The sequence below is a fragment of the Camelus dromedarius genome, chromosome 2 (genome assembly GCF_036321535.1).
Source record: "Camelus dromedarius isolate mCamDro1 chromosome 2, mCamDro1.pat, whole genome shotgun sequence".
NCBI classification, from domain to species: Eukaryota; Metazoa; Chordata; class Mammalia; order Artiodactyla; family Camelidae; genus Camelus; species Camelus dromedarius.
Genome location: NC_087437.1, coordinates 64680330 through 64696774, shown reverse-complemented (window position 1 = coordinate 64696774; position 16445 = coordinate 64680330). Strand labels below are relative to the sequence as shown.

At 37.3% G+C, this 16445-nt stretch overlaps 1 protein-coding gene across 1 annotated transcript in view; it reads left to right on the top strand.

Moving 5' to 3' along the window:
* FAM162A (family with sequence similarity 162 member A) overlaps positions 1-16445 on the top strand; it is a 30380-nt gene that overhangs the window by 4495 nt on the left and 9440 nt on the right. Inside the window, exons 2-3 of the mRNA XM_010981539.3 lie at positions 13435-13557; positions 15864-15972. Of these exons, the coding sequence (XP_010979841.1) occupies positions 13435-13557; positions 15864-15972 (232 nt within the window). The remainder of the gene's footprint in view (positions 1-13434; positions 13558-15863; positions 15973-16445) is intronic.

The following is a 16445-nucleotide window of genomic DNA, read 5'->3' as shown; positions in this document are numbered from 1 at the left end:
GTGGGGAAAGAAACATTGTAGCCAATATGTTGGCGGTGGGGTGAAGGTAGTAAATACATACCACTTATTCAGTCACTTGAGCTGTGAAAAGAAGGAGATAGAATTTTATTTATTGGAGCTGTTGAGAACAAGTGAATCTTTTGTCCAGTGGACCCTCAGTGCCATTATGGTGTAATGAGTCAAGAATACTTATCAACTACCAGTAGAAGTATAAATCAATTCAGCCTTTCTGGAAAGAAGTTTGCTATATATATTAAAAATCTTAAAAGGATTCATGTTCTTTAACCCTTATATCCTTTAGCCTTCCACTACCAGGATTCCATATAAGAAAATAGTCAGAAATGCCATTAAGGATTTATGTAGAAAACTGTTCATTGAAACATTTTCTGCAGTAGTAAAAAATGAGAAATAAATCCAGCCATTAGGAATGATTGAATTCAAGTTGTATCTGTTGGATATTATACAGCTATGAAAAGTATTTTTAAATTCATGTTTTGGAAATGTATTTGTGACATAAACAAGATAATGATGTTATCTGATTATGAGAAATGTATATGTTGTGTCTAAGCATAGGAAAGTCCAGGGAGAGATACACTAAGTTGTTATCCCCAGGTGGTGTGATTATGGATGCTTTTATTTTTCTTCATACCTTTTTTTTAGTTTCCAAATTTTCTGTAATGAGCAAGTGTTTCTTTTATAATTTAAAGATTTTTTAAGAGGGGGGAGACAATGTTTGGCAGGAAAAAGGCAGTGGAAAGCAAGAATCTAGAGGTTGTGAGAATTTTGGTACATCTCTCAGCAACCTACATCACAAATGGAAGGGTTCACTAGTTCTGAGTGAAGGAAGGATGAGTGTTCTTCCGAGCCTGCAGGGGCAGATGAGAGAACAGATGGAGAGGCAGGGAATCTTGTTTCTGTCACAAAACCAATTGAGGTCAACAGCTGAGACAGAGTTTCAAATAGCCGCTGTTGAGAGTGGGCTGGAATGTTGATGGGAGGACAGAAGATCACCAAGGAGTGGCCTCATCTCACTGAAGTTTGGCCACCAGATACATAGATACTTTTCTTTCCATAGAGTTCCCCTCCCAATTTAAAAACTGGCCAGGTTTCAAGGGTTTATTTATAAAACTATTTTTTTGAACTCTAAGATCTTTTCCCATAGAAACAGTGTTCCAAATGGTGATTAGAGTTCTAGCCTGCCCAGAAAAACTCATGGCAGTGTGTCTTGCCCATTTTTCCTTCCTAGTATTTTTCACATGTTCATTCCTCTCTCTTGGGACCTATAGCTGTCCTCTTTCCTGTGCACAACCCACTTGAACTGCAGTGTTGTGACACCACCTAAAAGGAGGTTTCCATATTCATGTCTACCCATTTCTGTTCCCTTTACCCTACTTTTCCCCCATCCCCAGCCTGTCCTGCATTCTGCTCTCAGATTTATCTTCCAAAATCACCATGGTTATTGTTGCTTTCCTGCTCAAAATTGCTCTGTCCATTTCCCAAATTCTTTTGGGTTTGGCAGACAAAGGACTCTCACTGTCGGGGAGTATGGGTAGGCACAACAGGCAGAGCCAGAGTGCACTAGGCCTGCTCTGTCCTTTTCCCGAATTCTTTTGGGTTTGGCAGACAAAGGACTCTCACTGTCGGGGAGTGTGGGTAGGCACAACACGCAGAACCAGAGTGCACTAGGCCAGTATCATCACTTAAATCTCAGCCCGAGGACATCAGCCAGGCCCTTATTAACTCATTAAGGCAGTTAGGCTGGTGAGAATAGGCTGCCTGGCAGGCAGATACAGAAGTCTATGTCATATACAAGAGCAGGGCAAATCAGAGTTTGAAGCCAGAAAAAAAATCCATCCTTTGTCAGAATAGTTGCAGTCAGGAGACATCAAGCTGTTCAGGTTTCATCACTGAAAAAAGCTCAGAGCAAGTTAATGTTTCAGGTTTGTTTTGTTGTGGTCAGCCTTTAGAGCAATCCAGCTTTGCTTCTAATATAGAAAGCAAATCAGTGGTTCTCCAACTTCTCTAAGCCACATAATTACCCTAACTTAATCATTTTTCTTTCTGGTAGGTCTGCTGAGCAGCTATAAACATTTGACATATGATTTCATCATAATTATAAAATAGAGTATTGACTAGATAGCATATATATAGGAACTTTGCCATCCTCAGAATAAGCATACATTTAGCTTTTTCCTCCTGACACTTAAAATTGACTCTGATTCACAAAACAAACTTTCAAAGTTCCTTCCTCAGACTTGCGCTTTCCTATCACAGCAAACATTTCAGGGTGAGCAATATACTATTTCAGTTCTAGAAGGATTAAATAGGCATTTGTGGGCTAGCATGAGAGCTGCCTAAATATTTAGATCAAAAAGTCTTTACATGGGACATGAACAAGGAACATCGTTGCCCTGGAAACAAGGTGCTTCTCCCAGCTGGGATGATGGTAGCTCCTGGCCTTCTGGATCACTGGGAAGAGAATAAGGGCAGAGTCTCACAGTAGTGCAGTTGGGTCAGCTCTGTGAGCTCTGGTCATTCATTGTGAGATAATCAGACAGTGGCTGTTTACCTGTGAGGGGCTGCCAGCTGCTGTAGAGGAGGGATGTGAAATAAACCCTTTTCCCCGGGGAATGAGGATGAGAACACGGGGGATGAGCTGTAGAACAGTTCCCACTGCATATTGTCAAGTAACTGAGTAGCTAGCGTATCAAGAGACTGCATGCTCTGTAAAATCTGAAAGCTGTTCATATTTTAATATACTCCACAGGGATTCCAAACTTTCGGTGTAATGAGTTACGTATTATTGATATGTGGAAGTTAGAAATAAAGCAGAGCTCCTTTTCAGTGAATTGTTGTTGAAGAGCGGGATTTTGAACACATCCAGAGGCATAGGAGTTAAGCTCTACATGTATGCCTTCCTCATTTACGGGTCTGTGTTCAACAGGGAATCTAGCTGGTTATGTTGAAGAGTAGGGATTCTCAAACATGGCAGCACGTTAGAATCACTTAGAGAATCTTTTAAGAAAAATACAAATGCCAGAGTTCTCGTCACAGAAATTGGAATTTAGCTGGTTTGGGATGGCCCTGTGCTTTGGGTTCTTCTGTGAGTTTTTTGGTGATAATTTCAGTATACAGAGCTTGCAATCCACCTTTCTGGAGCAGTGCTTCTCAAACTTCAGTATGCACAAGCATCACTTGAAGGGCTGTAAAAACATTTTTCCAGTCCTAACCCCAGGAGATTCTGAAGGTTTAGGGTTGGGTCTGAGACTTTGTATTTCCTTGAAGCTCCCAGCTGAGGCTGAAGAGCACTGTTCTGCAGTGTTGGTTTCCATGTGTCTGGCACACAGTATGTATTCATCAGCTGTTGAATGAACGTGGTGGGTATCTATTTGCTTCTTGAAATTTAATGTTCGTATGAATCACTTGGATATCTCATTAAAAATGCGGATTAAGATTCTATAGGTCTGGGGTGGGAGCTGAGAGTTTGCATTTCTAACAGGCTCACAGGTAATAGCAACCACATTTGAAAATAGCAAGATGTGACAAGATATATATCATCATGTGTAATTTTCTCATCTTATCTCCATCAAGGTACACTAGTCACGTGACCTTCACCTGCATTTCTTTGGTTTACCCTGAATTGGACACATTTCCTACCTATGTCCCATTTCTTTCCTTTTCAATCCCACTCCAAAAGCATATTGGAGGCAAATGAGTGAGAATGACATTTTTATAAAGATAACGTCAAATTCTCTTAAAATATTAAATATCAAATAAATGTAAAAATTTTGTAAACTATGTATAAAGTGAAAAATGGTAAGATGTAATTAATAGCCATGTTTTTATTTGAAATAATTTTAATTTACAGAGATGTCACAAAGATAGTACAGAGTTCTGTGTACCCCTCATCCATTTACCCCAAATGCTATTGTTTTACATAAGCACAGTACATTTGTCAATATTAAGAAGTTAACATTGGTACTTTGCTATCAACCAAAGGACAGACTTCATTTGGTTTTTATTGGTTATTCTGCTGATGTCCATTTCTGTTCCAGGATCCAGTCCAAGATACCACATTGCATTTAGTTGTCCCTGTCTCCTTAGTGTCTTCTGTTTTGTGACGGTTTCACATTCTTTGATTTTCATGATCTTGACAGTTTTAAGGAATACTGGTCAGATGTTTTGTAGAATGCCTCTCAATTTGGTTTTGTTTGACGCTTTATCATGCTAAGACTAGCATTATGAGTTTAGGGGAAGAATAAATAGCACAGAAGTAAAGTGCCCTTTTCATCACATCAGAGTAGAGAGTACATAATATCCACGTGATTTATTACTGATGAATTAACCTAGGCCAGTTTTTTTCTTCCTTGTAAAGTCACTATTTTTCCCTTTCCATACTCTTTTCGTCGGAAGCAAGCACTAAGTTCAAACCCACACGCAAGGGGAGAAGAATCCAGAAGGGAAAGCGTATCTACATATATTTGGGGTTTTTCTGTCAGAGATTTGTCCCTTTTTCCCTGTTTATTCATTCATCCAGTTATTCATATTAGAATTGACTCATATTTTATTTATTTATTTATTTATTTGTATGTGGACTCATATTTTAAATTACAATCTATTACTATGTTAATTTATTGTGTTGTTCATATTATTCCAGTTTAGTTTCTATCACATCAGCTCCTGTGTCTCTTTACGTGCCCTCCTCCTTTTATTTTTTGAACACTTCCTTACTTTCTGGCACTACAGGATATTCCAGACTCATCTTGTAATTTCTCTGCCCCAACCTAGAGTCAGCTATTTTTCTCCAAGGATCCCTGGTTCCTTTTATTGGATAATGGTATTTAGAAACCAAGATCTGAGCACTGAGTATGCTTGTTGCTACTAAAGTGTCACTAATTCCAGGCCTTCCAGTGGGTAGAGCTAGAAAATATATGTGTATGTACTAAACTATGTATACACACATACTTCTAATTATGTCTATATTTATTTCATATCTATCATTTCTCTTTTGTCTCTATGGGGGTGGGGAGAGAGAGAGGGAGGGAGGGAGAGGGAGGGAGGGAGAGGGAGGGAGAGGGAGGGAGGAGTTTATATATAAGGCTAAAGGGGTTCATCCTGAGTTCTCTGACTCTGATCCAGCACCACATTCTTTCTAGCCTTCCACCCTCACGTTTGGAATTTCTTTCTTTGAGGGTGAGAAACCTGGCTCGCTGTCATTATCTACCATTTAGTTACTTATTTGTTCATTGTTAACCCATGCTCCTATAAGAAACAAATTTGCCAACTAGAGTATAGTGTTTATATATATTTTTTGTCTTTAGTCTTACAGTTTCCAGTCAAAACAGTGTTTTCCACAGTTACGTAGATCAGCTCCTTTTTTCCCACCTTGAAGTTATGAGGTTAGGTCATACATTTCTAATACAGTTAGATACATTTGTCACAATCTGCATTTCATCCTGGGACTCCCTCAACTTCCTGGTTGATATTTTTAAATCTGCATGTATCAAAATTCTTTGTTTTGTGTAGTTTTAGGGGATTGGACAAATGCCATGATTTTATTTTTAAGCAAATCACTGGCAAACTTTGTAACTAACAACATACGTGTAACAAACCTGGCAACTGATCTTCACACAGGCTAGGAAATACTAAATTAGATGATCTTCTAAAAGCCTGTTTCTCCTTCAGCATTCATTGAACCTTCATTTATCATTGCTAATTCCCAGAGATTGATTATGTCCCAGGTAACATCACTGATGGTTATCTCCAAGAGAGTCTTGAAAGAGTCTTGAGGGAAAAAAAAAAACAAAGCATCTCCACCACTCTGCACTGTCAATCGGGGTTAGAAAGACTTTTTATGGAAAGGAGGAGACAACAGCAGAAGCCAGTACCTGAACTGCCTCATCTGGGCTGAACCACTGGAGCCTCCAGCTAGCAGTAGTAACTCTAAGACACTGATTTTCAAATTGTGAGTCCCCAGACCAACAGTATCAGCATCACCTGGGAAACTGTTAGAAATGCAAATTCTCAGGCTCCACCTACACTTACTGAGTCAGAAACTGGAAATGGGGTCCAATAGTCTGTGCTAAGAGTTCTGAGTGCTTCTGTTGCACACTAAAGTTTGAGGACCTGTACTCTTAAGATTAATCAGCCATTTGCCAGTCAGGGCCTGAGGAGCAGCAGTGGGGCTTCATCTTGACTTCCTGCTAGGGCCCTGGGGACACAGAACTGGTCAACCAGGGACAGGCTTTAATTGTAGCCAAAGGTTTAAAGGGCTGTTTTTCTTGTGGTTTATATGTTTGTTTTTAATTGTGATCCACCAGAGGATGGGAAATTTCTGGCTTCAGTGTCTAGGACAATATATTCTTTTTCTTTGAGGTAGAAAAGAAGAGTTTATGATACTAAAACATTTTTATGCTTTAATTTTTTTGTAATTACAAAATAAAGACCAGAATCATATCAAATACTTCCCGTTTTTTTTAGTAGATACCAGGTTTTTAAATTATTTTTATAATGGTCTGTTATTTATAATATGTATAACATCATGTTTATGTTTTAATAAGTAGTTATACCTTAGGGAGTTAAAAATTACTGGTATCCGGTATGAAGTTTTAGTAAGAAAAAGTTGGGAGATATTTTCTGATCTAGGTAAATCTCTCATGCCTTTAAATCCCTATTCTGTACCTCCATCCCTGGGCACCTCTGTGACTTCAAATCCTACACTTCTTTTTATTATTCACTCTGTTCCAGCCATGCTGGCCTCCTCTTTGTGTCCCTAGAACACTTCAGGGCCTTTGCACTTACTGTGATTTCTGTTTGGAATGCTCTTTCACCAGATCCTTGCCTTCTAGCTCCCTCACTTCCTTCAAAAGTAGCATTCTCAGAGAGAACTCCTGCTACCCTATCTAAAATTTCACACACACACACAGTCACATTCCAAGCACACAAACACTTAGTGTCCCCATTGTTTATTTTTTCTCTTTGGAAGCTACTATCTAACAATAAATAAATAAATAAATATATATATATTTTCTCTCTCTCCAGTAGAATGAAAGTTTGACTGGCATAGATTTTTATCTCTTTTTTATATTGCCTAGAACAATGCCTGATACATACTAAGTACTCAATTATTATTTGTTGAATGAATGAATATCTCCAAACATGCATTTATGTAACTCACAGTAAGTTGCTGGTGATAGCACTTTTGCTTTTTCATTATTACCTGAACTGAGCTGAGAGGCAGCTTGTCTTTTATTCTTCTAAACTGTCTCTGTTCTGTTCTGTTCTCCTCAACTGCCTCTGTTCTAATTAAGAGGGATGGGGGAGGGAAGTACCTAAGAAAATAATTACTGATTCTTTCCTGTTTCCTATTTAGACAGTAGAGCTCACTGCCAGTTAACTTTGTTCCTTTCTGTCTCAGTGCCTGCCAGAAGGGAATGGGACAGGATGGTGTGAGATGGAGCGTTGTAGGTCACATTAAACTAGTGTTTCTCTAGGGGAGATGAAAAAACCTGGAAATGGATGGTGGTAATAGTGGCACAACAGTGTGATCATTAATTATTTAATGCCACGGAACTATATGCTTAAAAATGTTTAAAATGGTCAATTTTGTGTTATATATGTTTTACCACAATTTTTTAAACCGCCAAAACATAGTGGTTCTCAAAGTATAGTTCCAAACCAGCAGTAGCAGCTTCCCCTAATAACTTGATAGAAATGCAAATTCCCAACCTTCCCCCTAGAACTGTTGATTCCAAAACTGGAGGTAGGTGGGCCTAGTGATTTGCATTTTAACAAGCCATTTGGGTGGTTTTGATGCATACTGAAGTTTTAGAGTCACAGCATTGAATAATTTTGTTTCAATCCTGAGAGCTATGAAGAATTTTTGAAGGGTTTCATAGAATTTCCTCTGGTAGCTGTATAAAATTACCTTGGTCAGAAATTCTGACCACCTCAGCAGTAAAATCAAAATGCTCTGAAAATGTTTTGAAGATTAGTATTGTAAGTAGCGTTGCAAGAAACAAACTTAACATTCAGAGTGCCTACTGTGTCTTGAGCATCTTGCCAAATGCTTTCACATTTGTTTTTCCATTTAACCCTTTAGTCAACCCTGGTGAAGTAAATATTACATTACCCACATTTAGAATGATGAAAGAAGCTGAGATCAGTTATAATTTTATCTACTTTCCTTACAGTGTATACTTGCTGCCACTAGGTGGCACTGGTGGTGTGGTTTCCCAGACCCAGGCAAAGCTTTCCGGGACTACATGCCTAGAAAACTGAAATAAATGAGGCCTCTTAAGAAAGAAATCAGACTGCAGGCAACCACAAATCTTGGTACATAGCAGTTCCAACTTCAGTATGTCAGTTAGGACTCTGAAAATCCACTCCTATATAAAAGCAATGAAAACACTGCCAAATTCTTACAGTCAACTTTTTCAGAACTCTATAAAATACCCAGAGGCTTGTGACAATCTGAGTAGCATTTCTCCAAGAAAATCACTTAATCATGGTAAGAACAGCAAGACTTATAAAGTTTTAACTGATTCCTGTTTCCTCTTGGCTTCACAGTAGCCTTGAAAACTAATAGTCTCAGTCATAGCTATGAAAACCTAGCAGACACTCAAGAAGGCAGAATGGATTTGGAGCTCCCCAAAGCCCCTCACCCCAGAGAACTGTTACTTTGACCTGTCTGGTAGTTCCATGGAAATCTTCCCTCATGGGGCATACCTTTTTCCCCCCCTCTGACTCAGAGCTAACACAATACAGCTTCTCCTTCACCCACTCCAGAGCATGCTCCAAAATGCAGACAAAGCCATTCAGCAGAGGCCAGCAGACTTATTAGTGGAAGGCATTTAAAGAAATCTCTGTCCAGTTATTAGCTGACCACTAAACTAACATAGAACATAGACTTCGGTGGCAAAACACAACAAAGAATACAAGGGAATATAGATCGTAGGAAATGGAATTGAGAGTCCAGAAATAAGCCCTCACGTTTTTGGACATTTTTCTATATTGTGTCAAAACAATTCAACAGGGGAAAAAAATAGTCTTTTCAATAAATGATCCTGGGAGAACTGGATACCCAATGTGCAAGAGGATGAAGTTGGATTCCTTCCACATACAATGTATCAACATTAACTCAAAATGGATCACAGATCTAAATATTAGAGCTAAAACTATAACATTCATAGAAAATAACAGGAGTAAACCTTTGTGACCTGTGACACCAAAAGCTCAGTCAAGCAGCAAAAGAAAACATAGATAAATTGGACTTCATCACAATTAAAAATTTCTGTATTTAAAGGGCATCATCAACTACCATGAAATGATACCCCATGAAATGGAGAAAATATTTGCAAATCATGTATCAGGCAAGGAACTTGAATCTAGAATATATAAGAACTCTTACAACTCAGTAATAAAAAGCAACCCAGTTAAAAAATGAGCCAAAGAAGCTGAATGAACATTTCTCCAGAAAAAATATACAAATATCCATAAGCATGTGGAAAGATTCTCATTGTTGCTACTCAGTAGAGAGATAAAAATCAAGTTGTGGGGGAGGGAATAGCTCAGTGGTAGAGCATGTGCTTAGCATGCATGAGATCCTGGCTTCAATCCCCAGCACCTCCATTAAAAAAATAAATAAACCTAATCACCCCCCTCAAAAAAGTGAAAAAAAAATCAAGACCATGTCGGGGAGGAAGAAATTTTCTTCTACCCTTCTCAGTTCTTCTGTCTGGTCTAAGAATTAAGTTGACATGAGACATAATGAGTTGACATTAAATAACATATACATGGGAGAGACCCAGGAAAACTGAGTAATTCAATGAAGTGGCTGTAACCCTCACCTTAAATATCTTCAGCTAAAGACAAAGAGGATGTTGGGAGTAGAGGGTTTGGGAGTTACCATGTGACTCAGAAATTTCACCTCTTAGTATATGCCCCAAAGAAATGAAAATAGATGTTCACTCAAAAACTTGTACACAAATGTCCATGTCAGCATTATTTATAACAGCCAAAAAGTAAGAACTACCTAAATGTCCACTGACAATGTATAAACAAAGTCTGGGATATCTGTGCAATGAGAAAATTTGTCATTAAAAAAATAATAAATCAAGTACTGATAAATGCTACAGTATGAACAACCTTGAAAACATTTTAAGTAAAAGAAGCAAATTACAAAAAGCCACATACGTGATTCTATTTGTATAAAACATCCGGAATATACAATTCAGTAGAGGCAGAAAGTAGATTAGTGGTTTTCTGGGGTTGGAGGGAGGAAGAAACACAGAGTGACTGCTAGTGGATTCAGAGTTTCTTTCTGGAGTGATGAAAATCTTCTGGAATTAGATAATAATCAATGTATAACTTGTGTCTATAATAAAAACTTCTGAATTCTACACTTAATTTAAAAGGATGGATTTTTATGAATGGAATTATGTATCAATAAAAAAATCTTTACACAAATATAAACACATGCCCATGAGAAGTTCACAGTGATATCTTTTACTTTTTTTTTTTAATTGAAGTATAGTCAGTTTACAATGTTGTGTCAATTTCTGGTGTACAGCACAGTGCTTCAGTCATACATGAATATACATATATTCGTTTTCATATTCTTTTTCACCGCAAGCTACTACAAGATATCGAATATAGTTCCCTGTGCTATACAGTATAAACTTGTTTATCTATTTTATATATACCAGTCAGTATCTGCAAATCTCAAACTCCCGATTTATCCCTTCCCACACTCTTCCCCCTGGTAACTATGAGTTTGTTTTCTATATCTGTGACTCTGTTTCTGTTTTATAAATAAGTTCATCTGTCTTCTTTTTTTATGTATTCCACATATGAGTGATAATCATGTAGCATTTTTCTTTCTCTTTCTGGCTTACTTCACTTAGAATGACAGTCTCCAGGGCCATCCATGTTGCTGCAAATGGCATTATTTTATTCTTTTTTGTGGCTGAGTGGTATTCTATTGTATAAATATTCCACAACTTCTTTATCCAGTCAATATCTTTTAGATTGTTATGTTTAAAGGTTTTTTTAACAGCAAGAAAAAAAAGTGAGGAAATTACGTTTCTCACTAGCTTTAGAGGTCCACTGCTATAACCATATTTTGCTTCTCTTCCCTCTCTTGCCTCCCCTTATTGCTTCAAATTCTGACGCTACAAAGATACCCAAGTAGGAGTTTGGAACTTCAAAGGTATAGTCTATTTGTCCACTAACAAATAGATTTTTAAAAACTGTTTGAATTCTCCTGTGAACTTTTAACCACAAGGCAATATTCTTGTTGCATTAAAGGCAAGTCTTGGGCATCCCTTTTTTTGTCACCCAGAGCATCATGAAGTGCCAGGACCCTGGTCAAATTTATCATTGGTGCCTTTCCAGCTTTCTTTTTCTGTTCCATTCTACTACATAGTGCCCCCTTTCTTCCATGTCCTAGGGCCCTAGGGCTCTGTTATGGTCTACTGACTGAATCCTATGCCAGTCCTAGTCTCTCTTGTACCATGACCCTCCCATATTCAGAATTATCCACTTTCACCCTCATCAGAACGGTTTCTGGCTGTCTCTGCTTTGAATTCGAATTAATTATCGACTGATTAAAAATGTTCATGCTAACACTGAAGGTGAAAATTTCTAAGTTCTGAAGCATTCCTTTGTTTTAAAAAGAAATGTATTTCTTTGTTCACGGAGAAGATTTGGAAACGTAACAAACTCAGTAACAAATGAGCCTTCCTCAAGCGTCTCTATGATGCCTTTAAAGGAACCAGAGCACCTTGGAGGAATGTCTGATTCCAAATCTGGGGCAGGAAGCATTTAAAATGAGTTCAGAACATCTTGTCAGAAAGTAAGGTGGCTGTGATCACTGAGCGCATGTTGAAAGGACCCAAGAGACAGCTTAGAAAGGTCCCCAGTGACTAAAGATGGGGACATCTGGGCATCAAAAAGAAAAATAACTGGAATGGACTGGGGCACATCACGTGTTAAATGCAAGAGCTACTTATGTTACTTTTAAACAGAAAGTCACCTGTGAGGGTGACTTTGCAAGGAAACCAATTCATTAGTTTGAAAACTGCCAAATAAAGGAATCAAGCATTCTACATTTCCTATATCACTTTTATCTTAGGATAACCAAATGGTTACTGTATAACAGAATAGTACCATCTTTCAACCCTTAGTGAAACAGTAGATCTAGGTAACATCACCGATGTCTGCTAAAAACATTAGATGAAAGTTTGCTGGAGAACCTTCTAAGGGGTAAGTCAGACCAATAGCATCTACTGCTCAACCTTAACATCGCAAAAAGACAATTGACATAATGCCTTTTGATGTAATACAGTGGGATGTACGTAGTACCACCTATGACATATTCTTGCTCAAAATTCTAACTTGAATGTGATGAAATCTCAAAGATCTGTTTATAGGAAATAGGGGAGTTAGAAGAATATGTTAAACAACACCATGGGGATACAATCAGCAAGAGCTAACACAAGGGAAATTCTGTAGAACTAATGATCTAGTTTCTTCAACAAATAAAGGGCAAGAAACAAAAGAGGGGGAGACCTATACAGGATACAACAACCATATTTAGTGCATGCACTTATTTAGAATAAGTCCACTGTAAAAAAAATTACAAGCCCGTTGTGGAAATTGAGTTATTGTTTGATCATGTGCTGATACCGAGAAAATATTTTTTAGTTTTGTCAGTGGTATTCTGGATATGATTTTGAGAAGTTATTGTCTTGAGATGCATACTAAAATATTTATAGATGAACTGACAGGATGTTTGGGATTTGCTTTAAAATAATTGTGTTTGGGATTCAGATGAAACAATATTGGCCATGTATTGTTAATTGCTGAAACTGGGTGGTGAATACATAGATTTTTGTAATATTACTCTTTATAGGTGCTTAGAATTTAGACTTTAAAAAATGACTGCATACATATACTATATATAATAATACAGTTTTATACATTTATGTGTATATAAATATATATGTATATAGTTTTTAAATTACACGTAATTCATGACTATATCTACAGTTGATTTCTAGTTGGAGAATTATGGCTCCGATGGAACAAGACTTTCTAGAGCCCCTTGCTGGCCACTGCAGACCCCCACCCAGAGTTTACCAGAAGAGTGTTGGCAACTTGGCAACTTGTCATCTTGTTTTATCACTTCTGGGAGATTGCTAATCTTCACCTCAACAACCGGGTGCCATAATGCATAATATTCCCATCAGACTCATTGTTATGACAAGACACATGTGAGAAGTTCTTTTATAAAACTTACAGCTGATCCTATCTTACGTGTAGGATACTCATTTTTTAAATGAGTTAATTTTTTATAAGTGAAATATGTATCTTGCAGGCATTTCATTTTGAGACATCAGATTTTTTTCATCATTTTTTTTCTCTCTTTTCTAGGAAATTATTTTAGGTTATGTGAAAGAGATGCTTCCTCATTTCTAAGGCCTACCAGAAACTCTGATTCAAAGAGAATAAATGGATTTTGCACCAAACCACAAGAAAGTCCAAAAGCTCCAACCCGTAAGTTTTTATTAGTTTTTCTAGTTATGGACTGGGGAACTCCCAAAGAGTAGAACAGCTTGGAATCAAAAGAACCTAAAAGAGATGTGGTCACAGGGGTTCCTACATCGTACCCTACTATGTAGTTCACACCTCCCTTATATTAGCTGTGCTCACAGGTAGCACTGATTTCTTTATTTTCCTCATTTGTCATTTTCATCTCTTGCCTCGAAGATTGAACTGGAGCTTTTTGTAAGACAGTAGATGCACTGAAGTAAATAGTGCTCTAGAAATCATCTTTTAAGAAGCCCCAAAGATGAACCAAATCAAAAAATGGTGTTTTGGGTAAAGTATAACTATAACTAGGACTAAGCTCTGGTTTGTATGTTAACTTCAGCCATGTTTAGTCCTCTCCCTAACTCAAGAAGGAGCATAATATGTAAACTGTAGGGTCCCAGGAGCTATTTGTTTGTTGCTTCTTCATGGGAGTAAACTAGGGCCAGGCAAGTCTTGGTGAGTAGAAAACAACTGTCCTCAAAGAATTTTTATCAAGAGCTTAAATATGTTTATACCCTTTGACCTGGTATCTCACTTCTGGGGATCTATTCCAAGGAATAATCCCTATATGTGGAAAAAGCTTTGAATGTAAAGATGTTCCATATATATGTGTGAAAATGAGAAACTAGTCCAAGTATCGATTCAGGAATTAATTATGTATGTTAGATCTACTTGAGATGTGCAGCTGTTGGAAATGGTGCTTATAAATACCACATACTAGCATGGAAAGTGTCATAATGTTAATGATCAAAGCAGGATACAAAATTTTATATTGTGTGTAAGCAGAAGCATGGTACATATAGAAATTACATATACATACATAGTTAGGGGGAGAAGACTGAGGAAACACACTAAAGTAAAAATATAGTGGTAACACTATGACAAGAGAATTAGGGGTGGTTTTTTATCTTTTTCTTTTTCCACAGTTGTACTTTCTGAATTGTCTTTAATGAGTACACAAAAAGAGAAAAACTATAAAGTTGTGCTAAGTGCTGGAGGGTTAAAAGATAAAATTACAGCAGTATTATTTCTATACTTCTAAACCTCTTTTCTTGTTTTTGGTTCTTTATGGATTCTTTCCCTAGTGACTTTCCTGTTCCTTTTGCTGTTGCCTTCTGATTAAGTGAAGGGTACAGCATAAAGGTGACTTGTAGATAATAGTCAGGAAGATGGTCTGTCTGCAAGAGATGCAGGCAGTACCTGGAAGTTGGATGAGATCATCTCCAAGGCCCTTTCTAACCCTGACATTCTGTGATTCCCTAACCTTTTCTGCTCCTTACCTTCAGTTACTTCCCCTTTCTTCCAAAGGCTCTCTTACAATCTAAGACTCTGCCTTTCTTGTTCACTTGCCTCTTCTGCTGGTCCATTTTCCTCTGCTGCCTCTTTCTCCTGTATCCTTTCTGGGTCATGCCCCAAGGCTCTCCCTTTGCATTGATGATTATCTCCCCTCCTGCCTTATTAATGAAACCTACTCAGATGGCATAAATTTAGACCCAGTAAACTAATATGGCATTCATGCTTTTTCCTCTCCTGACTGATTCATTTTAGAGTCTCCCTGTTTCATTTAATAGTACTGCTATTGTCTTAGTCATCCAATTTTGAGGTACTTCATGAATCCTTCTTTGTCTTCATTTAATCAGTCTCTAAATTCTTTGTCATCCACAGATACTGACTCTTTTGTCTCTCTTTCTACTGTTACAGCTCCAGTTCAGACTATATCACCTCACCCTTGTATTACAATCTCCTATTTAGACTTATTGCCCACTCTGTCCTATCCTTTTTCTTGCCACCCATTGTGCAGATTAATCTTTCTAAAACATTAACTTCTTTCTTGCATCAAAGTCTACAGTAGTTCTCAAATCAGTTCTAAAAACCTTACCCTGCTATTCAAGCTCTCTTATAACCTGATTTTACCTTACAAACTTTACAAAATTCTACTGAAGTCAAATGAGCTCATCACTGTTCCCTTCTTAGTTTATCATTTTTATGTTTACATCTTTGTTCATGGTGTTCTTTGGACTTTCAATGACTAGAGCTTGTATTGGAAAATAATGCTTTTATTTTACCTCATTCCTCACGGAATTTCTGAATTTCATTTAAGAAATGAGCAAACAGAAATTCCATTCAAATAAAGCTATAATTAGCTTGAGATTTCTCAATGATTCTGTTTAGTGAATAGCTAAAAAGCACAAATAGCATTTTAGCATTTTACTAAATTTGAGAGTCATGGCCTCATATAAGTAAGCTGTCTCATCTTGTTTTCCTCATAGACACTTACAGCCACAGGGTGCCATTACATAAACCTACGGATTGGGAGAAGAAGATACTTATATGGTCAGGTCGCTTCAAAAAGGAAGATGAAATCCCAGAGACTATCTCGTGAGTGCTGAATTTAGGGTTGTAAGCAACTTTTATTTTTCAGTGATCTCTTTTAAAGAAAAGCATTTCCTCTGAGTCTGTTTAAAACCTTTCAACCAAATTTTAAAAGTTTGCATTTCTCTGAATGTTTCCTTTTTGGCAAGTACCTGGAATAAAACAGTGCTGGGAAATCTGTCTTATCATTAATATCTTATGTAGTGCCTAGTGAAGAGCTGTCAGGTACTCTGAAGTCAGCTGATTTCATTTCCTCTCCTAGCTACAAAAGTGACTAAACAGTGAAGTTCATTGTTTTTAGGGTTTTTTTTTACATTTTTTATACATTTATTTTTGTAATTCCTCTTTTTAATTATTATTTTTTATTGAAATATAGTTGATTTACAGTGTTGTGTTAGTTTCAGATGTATGGCAAAGTGATTCAGTTATTCATATCTGTATCTGTTATTTTTCAGATTCTTTTCCGTTTTAGGTTATTA